Source organism: Cicer arietinum, unplaced genomic scaffold (assembly GCF_000331145.2).
Source record: "Cicer arietinum cultivar CDC Frontier isolate Library 1 unplaced genomic scaffold, Cicar.CDCFrontier_v2.0 Ca_scaffold_6078_v2.0, whole genome shotgun sequence".
Lineage (NCBI taxonomy): Eukaryota > Viridiplantae > Streptophyta > Magnoliopsida > Fabales > Fabaceae > Cicer > Cicer arietinum.
In genome coordinates, this window is record NW_027339725.1 from 1 (window position 1) to 7,000 (window position 7,000).

Sequence of the window (7,000 nt, forward strand, 5' to 3'; positions counted from 1 at the left end):
GATAAAAAAATAATTGTCGATGTTTTAGATTTTAAATTTTATTTTTTTGCTACAATAGTTAGTAACCGCCATTTATATAATTAACTATCATCTAATTGACTAAAAAAACTCATCTAATTCAAAAAAAAATATTTTTTAAAAAATGTATTCTTTTTTATTTAAAAATAAATAAAGTTAATATATTTTAAAAATCATTTTAATACAAAATTATGGGATAAATATTTTTTTGATACATAAAAAAATATATGATATAAATATTTATCAATGATAAATATTAAAAAATGAAGAGACAAATATTTACCATTAGTACATAGAAAATACGAGATATAGTCATTAATTAAATATTACATAAGTTATTCATCCCTATAGGATTTCTTATTTATCATTGTTACAAAAATTATGAGATAGATATTTATAATTGATGTTTAAAAAATATATGATAAGTATTTATAAATGATAAATACAAAAAATTAAAAGATAAAACTTTTTAATTGATATATAAAAAATCACGTGACAAATATATGTCATTATGAATATTTATAAATTTTACATACAGAATATTAAACAAATATTTCCAAGTGATATATATATATTCAAAAATTTGGGATAAATATTTTTTTATATTTAAAAAAAAGAGATAAATTTTTGTCATTGATAAATATTAAAAAACAACAATACAAATATTTCTTACTGATATTGTAGTACCTCAATTTTGTCCCAATAATTAAAAATTATTTTCATAATAATAAAAACAAAACAAAAAAACATAATCAGTATTCGTCCTTTATTTTTAATTTTAATCTTTGAATTTTAATTTTTTATTTTATCCCAATTATATCTTCACCATTCCTACACTCAATCACAAAATCATTGTTAATGTCCCAATTATATCTTCACCATTCCTACACTCAATCACATAACTTGCATAACTTTCTTTTATTTTATGGACATCTTGCTGCAAAACAATGATAACCCATAACTTTCTTTTATTTTATGGACATGTTGCTGTCAAATAAATAAAACTCAGAACTTTGTTTTATTTTATGGATACAACAGGTCACTATTTTAGTCTATAAGAAGAAGATAAAAATTCATTTGAAGGGAGGAGGTGAGATTTCGAAAATAGAAGATTTATTTTCTTTGCTTCTGAAATAAATCAAGAAAAAAGAGAGAAAATGTTGTAAAAAACCAAAACAGAGAAGATAAAGAAACGTTTTGGAAAAAGTCCACCACAATCCTTCTTCAAACCAACTCATAACCATAACCAAAACTCAAACTCATTTTAACAACACAACCCACAAAAATCTATTAAAAGATAAGATAGATAAGAGGATCGTTACTACCTTTCAGTTCAGTCGCGCCGCCGTAGCCTCCATCTTCACTGTGGCCGATATTTAGAAAGGCAAGTATTTTTTTTTTTACTCTCTTTAAGTTTGTTGTGCTTTATGTTATTTGGAAGATATAAACATCACTATGTTAATAACTAAGATTTGGAAGAAGAGCTTGATTTGTTGGAAACTTTGTTTTATTTGACATTGGGTGTTTTGTTTGAAATCTTAGTTTTATTGTTTCTCTGGTTTGGCTTATAAGGCTATGATGATTTCTTTGGTTTTTATTTATTATTATTTTGTGAAGATATTTCCCCATATTATCACTACTGGCCTCAGCATTTGTTATCCTACTGCTAACTCTATTATTAGTGTGTTGGTATTCGCATAAGAAATGACACTAGCAACCTGCCATCCATACTTTCTTTTTCTCTAATATCACGTGAGGCAATATCAAGTAACATGTGTGTATGTAATGCTGTAAATTACTATTTTATTTCATTTAACTTAAATAATAATAATTATTTAATTTAATAATGATGGTCATTTAACATAATTTAATTTGATTTAATATAAATAATGACTAATTAGTAATAAACATAATTCATTTCACTTATAAATGATATTAATATGCTATTTAATATTAAATGAGTTATGCTTTCATCATTTGATTCACTAAAAAGTATTTGAAAGAGTTCACAATTTGTATATAGTTTTTATTTTATTAATCTGGTATTTTTATTTTTTATTTATTTAATAAATAACAATACAAGTCTATATTTTTTTTACCGTTTATTTTATTTTTAGGTGTGTTTATTATTGAGCTTATTTCGTAGAATTATTTAAATTTATTTAATTTTTAACATCAATTATTATTATTATTATTATTTTAAAAGGGTAAAGATAAAACTATAATCGAATATTGTAAGGTTAATTAGATGTGACATCTTTTAAACTGTAATCATGATTGAAATTGTCTTGCTACTGTGATTCCATATGCAGATTTCTTCTATACCACTATTGCAAAGTTACCCATTCATAGCAATGTTATCAGGCATAACTTTATACACAGTGATTAGTATTGCTTCTGTGCTGAAGAATGTTATGGCTGTAAGTGCATCTCTTTATTTATTTAACCATTTATGAACAATATTGAGGATTTGAAATTAATTAAATTAGTTTTGCTCAACCAAAGTTTGAGAAAAGGTTATATATATTACAAATTTGACTGATTGTATTGTTCTTTATGGACTTAGGTGACAATTAAAACGGGTATATTCCTTATACAAAATCGAGCAGTGGTAAGTGTATTCATGATCTTTTGTTACCTCACAAAGTTTGATACTCTCTTCATCCCTAAATATAAACTATGATGAAAATTTTCTTTGTTTCTTTTATATAACTCTTTTTAAATTTTCAACTTCGTTAATTATTTTTTACCATGGAAAAGCATAAACAAATGTTTCTTTCCTGAAGAGTAAACTTGTAAAATAATAATAATTATCAATAAGTTTAATATTATTACCAACTTTTCTTAATTTCCGTAATTTAGACTATAAGGTTGTATATTTGGAAACAGAAGAAGTATTAGTTTTTATTTTTGTTGGAATTGTGGCATACGTATATGAAATGTTGATTTGGAAAACAGGAACAACACCAAAGAGGGGCAGCTAATGGAATTTCTATGACAGCTATGTCTTTTTGCAAAGCTGTTGGTCCTGCTGCAGGTGGTGCAATGTGAGTGCTATTGTAAATTTCTCATCTTTTGTTTCACTTATCCGTCAAAGTTCAAAACTGTAAATGCAACAAAGCTCTACAAGATGTTAATATTTCAAATGACAATTGCTATAAAACTTGAACATTAAAGTATAGGTTTATTATATGATCTATAATATAGATTATCTAATTCATATGTCAATGAAACTATATGCCATATAGTAGAAGTTTTGGTCCACATGATTTTTTAAAATAAGTTATAATATATTAAAATTCATTCTCAACTTTCTTCTTCTTATGATATTGGTCAATGCAGATTAACTTGGTCACAAAAACGTAGGGATGCTTCTTTCCTTCCGGGTACAATGCTCAATCTTAAATAGTCAATAATTATCTAGCTTTAAATATTGCCGATTTCTTTTTCTTTTCAACTTAAGTGTCCATTATTATGAAATTAGGAATTAACAGAAACAATATTTTCCAAAAGCACAAAGTCTTTTTATTCAACAAAATAGATTGATATTATAAAGTGTATTATTAATTGACAACATATTATTGTGCATTTAATTGCAGGCTCTCAAATGGTCTTTTTTTTCTTGAATTTAGTTGAAGGACTTGGAATACTTTTGTTGTTCAAACCATTCCTTGGTGAAAAGAAGAACACACACTCAGATCAGTTACATTGATATCCATCAACTTTTGATTTTTGAGTCATGCTTTATCACTATCATTAAGTGCATTATTAGATTTGTCATCATATACAAGTGATTCTTATTGCTAAATTGATAGTAGAAACACCAAATAAAAAAAGAAAAATGAGGAAGTAATTGTGCTTCTTTACTGGAATCATGACTCTCAAGGGGAAAGACAATTCACAATATTATCCTTATGAAATTTTTTTTCATGACTTTTATAAATTCTTTTTAGCTAAGTTTATTGAAGTATATAATTAAAACATTTTAATTATGATTATTGTTAGATATAATTGCAGTTGATTATAGCTTAGAGGTAGCTATAGTCGGTCACTTTCAACCGTAAGTTAGTTAACATTTGTTAATTTAATTAGGATTGCTATATAAAATCTATTTTATATTTATTATAATCAACTTTTCTTACTCTATCTTTCATTTTTTGAATAAATTTTTCTCTTTCTATTAATTCTAAATAACTAATCTTTTTCTCAATTGATTTCACTTTTTACCGGACACTATAATGGTTTTCAACATAGTATTAGAGTCGTAGGATCCACCATGAATGCTCTACCGCAACCTTTTGATTTTGTTATGTGTTCAGTTGCTTTTTGCTATTCATGGAAGTGGCGGTCACTTCCTTTTTTGCAATACAAACTTGGACGTTGTTCATATGTGCTTTTCCATGATTTTTGAATTCAACCTCATTCTTGTTTTATTGTGATTCTCATTCTTGTTGAACTTTTTTCTTATATTTGGCTCAACTTTCAGTTGTTGTGTCAAATGTAAGTTTTAAGTCTCACATGGTCATTATTAATTCCCAGGTAATCCAAAGTTGTGCCCCAAACATGTCCAAAATAGTAACATTAAGAAAATAAATGTTGGGTAGTCTCCTCCAATCTGCAGTTCTTGACACATTGTTGGATTTCAGTAGTAGCATCCCTTACCTAACAAGATTGTCTATTGTTGGTAATCTCATATTCTACACAATCTCCATATATACAATAAGAGAAACCTTCAAATGAACTAATTTATTTCAGATAACGTGGTAGATTAGAAATAAATTGTCATCCCATTTTTTTCATCCCATAAAAATATCTATCATTCTAAGAAACGATATCCACCAAAGAAAGACAATATACAACAATTTCTTCCACCTACATAAAAAGATTTCTCCTTAAACTCCAACCCCAACCTCCCACCTCAACACCTAGCCTAACATATCTACACCTATTACCTATTTATCTAAGGTCACTTGAAATAGTTGTGAACAATGCACACACAACAAACCACCTAGAACCCTCAAATCATGCTAAGTGGATGTATCTTTATCTCCCTAATAACTCAGAGTAGCCTACTAGAAATATTTAAAAAGACATTTAACTTTAGAAATGGTACTAAAAAGATCCTTTAAGAATGAAAGAAAATAAATACGTAATACAGACAAAACATCTTTTAAAAGCACTATGTAGCCTCCCATAGATAAGTTACATTTTTTCAACCATAAAGTCTTCCACAAGTTCTACAAATCACTTACTTTCAAAATACCAATTTACGATGATTATCCCAATGAAAAAACTAAGATACTCAAAAGGGATATTTTTTAATAATAATTTTCTAAAATTAAGCATTTCTATTGCTTCTTCAACCTAAGCGCTATTCATATTAATATGAAAAAATTTATACACTCCATAATCCAACTTCTCCATAAATTTGGGAAACTCATTCTATGCATCACCATGTTCAAGTAGTCCCATTTCATCGACTCAGACTTTTCAAAATTCAACTTTAAACATGACTAGGTATTTCTTCTTCCTCGTTACCTCATCCAACACTTCTTTTTCTATTAAAATTCCATTTAGAATCAGCCGTCCTATGATAAACGCATATTAGACTTTGACCATCACTTTTTCTACGAATAAGGGCATATCTTCTTAGGGAGCGGGGGGGAGGTCACGAACATCCCAAAATTTTCTTCTTCAATAAAAATAGGTATACCTATCATAATATTTATCTATTATATATGTATATATATATATATATGTCTCGCTAACTATTTCAAATTATGGAGTGGTTCAGTGGTAATGAAGACTTTTATAAACCTTATGTTAACAAAAATGTAAATACTTATATTCGAATTCAAAGATAAGATATATGAGATTAATCAAAAATATTTTATCTTCTACGAACATACTCTTCTCAGCCTCTTAACTAACAACTTATAAATAAATCCAAATAAAGATATGGTACACCAATCATTAATCTTCTTAGATTTATCCTTTTTTTGAATTAGTACAATGAATGTATAATTTGACCCTCTCACCATGGGCCCATTAGTATGGAATTCATCCACAAATCTTATAAGTCTCCTTTTATATCCTCCCAACACTCCTTCTCAAAACCAAAGTTAACTAGATATTGGACCATTCCTTGCGCGATAATATTTGATATATTAAGATTTGATAATTTAAATTAATATTAAATTATACTTTTACTTTATAAACATTACTATTTGAATTTAGAAGAAAATATGATTAGTAGATAATAGTTGTTGAATGATATATTAGAAGTAGAGAAACTTTATGTTACACAAATGAGGTAAGCTTTACATCATGCACAACAAATTTATAAAATATTACGAGACTTAATGATCCAATGGTAGAAAATAAATTTATGCATGGTGCAAGATGGTCTTATCTATGTACATTAGAGAAAACTAAAAAGTAATCATCTTTAGTATGATATTTATTGTAATTTGCTATCATATTTTTTGGATATGTTCAAGATAAGTGATAATGATTTAAAAAATCAAAGTTAAAATATTTATCATTAACTAATTAATTGTAGCTTCGTATTTTATAAACGTATACTAAAATTTCTCTAATATTAATATACTAAAATTTTCTATCGTCTTTTGAAATCTGTTTAAATAAATTAGACAGTGTATTTCAAGATTTATGTAAAAGTTTGTATAAATTAAATGATCTCACGATATATTATTGTTTGTGTGCTCATATTTGATATTCAACCAAATAATACTTTTCTAAGATGAAAAAAAATTACAAGTCTTTTATTAGATAAACTTTTGAAAGGTTCCAAGGAAAAATATATGATAGATCCTTTAGTAAAACAATTTGAAATGAAATTTGAGTTGTAAATATTAAAATATAGAAAAAATAAAACATCAAAGTTGAAATAGTTTAGATAGAAATTAGTATGTAGTTGAAGAAAAATTAATCAGTACTATGCAATTGCATTTAAATATTG

The 7,000-nt window shown here is 26.3% G+C and overlaps 1 protein-coding gene across 1 annotated transcript; it reads left to right on the plus strand.

Moving 5' to 3' along the window:
• Positions 1 to 2,335: 2,335 nt before the first annotated feature.
• Positions 2,336 to 3,754, plus strand: LOC101489643 (protein ZINC INDUCED FACILITATOR-LIKE 1-like). The gene is made up of 5 exons (XM_004502446.4): positions 2,336 to 2,438; positions 2,585 to 2,629; positions 2,977 to 3,065; positions 3,361 to 3,404; positions 3,618 to 3,754. The coding sequence occupies exons 1-5, from the start codon at positions 2,373 to 2,375 to the stop codon at positions 3,728 to 3,730; spliced, it is 357 nt and encodes a 118-aa protein (XP_004502503.1). The 5' UTR covers positions 2,336 to 2,372; the 3' UTR covers positions 3,731 to 3,754.
• The last annotated feature ends 3,246 nt before the right edge of the window (positions 3,755 to 7,000 follow it).

Bases quoted from the DNA above. Each gene is read 5' to 3' on its own strand.
- LOC101489643 (XM_004502446.4), top strand. From the start codon at position 2,373: ATGTTATCAGGCATAACTTTATACACAGTGATTAGTATTGCTTCTGTG. The intron at 2,630-2,976 runs GTAAGTGTATTC...TTTGGAAAACAG, and splicing joins TTATACAAAATCGAGCAGTG to GAACAACACCAAAGAGGGGC. The intron at 3,066-3,360 runs GTGAGTGCTATT...TGGTCAATGCAG, and splicing joins CCTGCTGCAGGTGGTGCAAT to ATTAACTTGGTCACAAAAAC.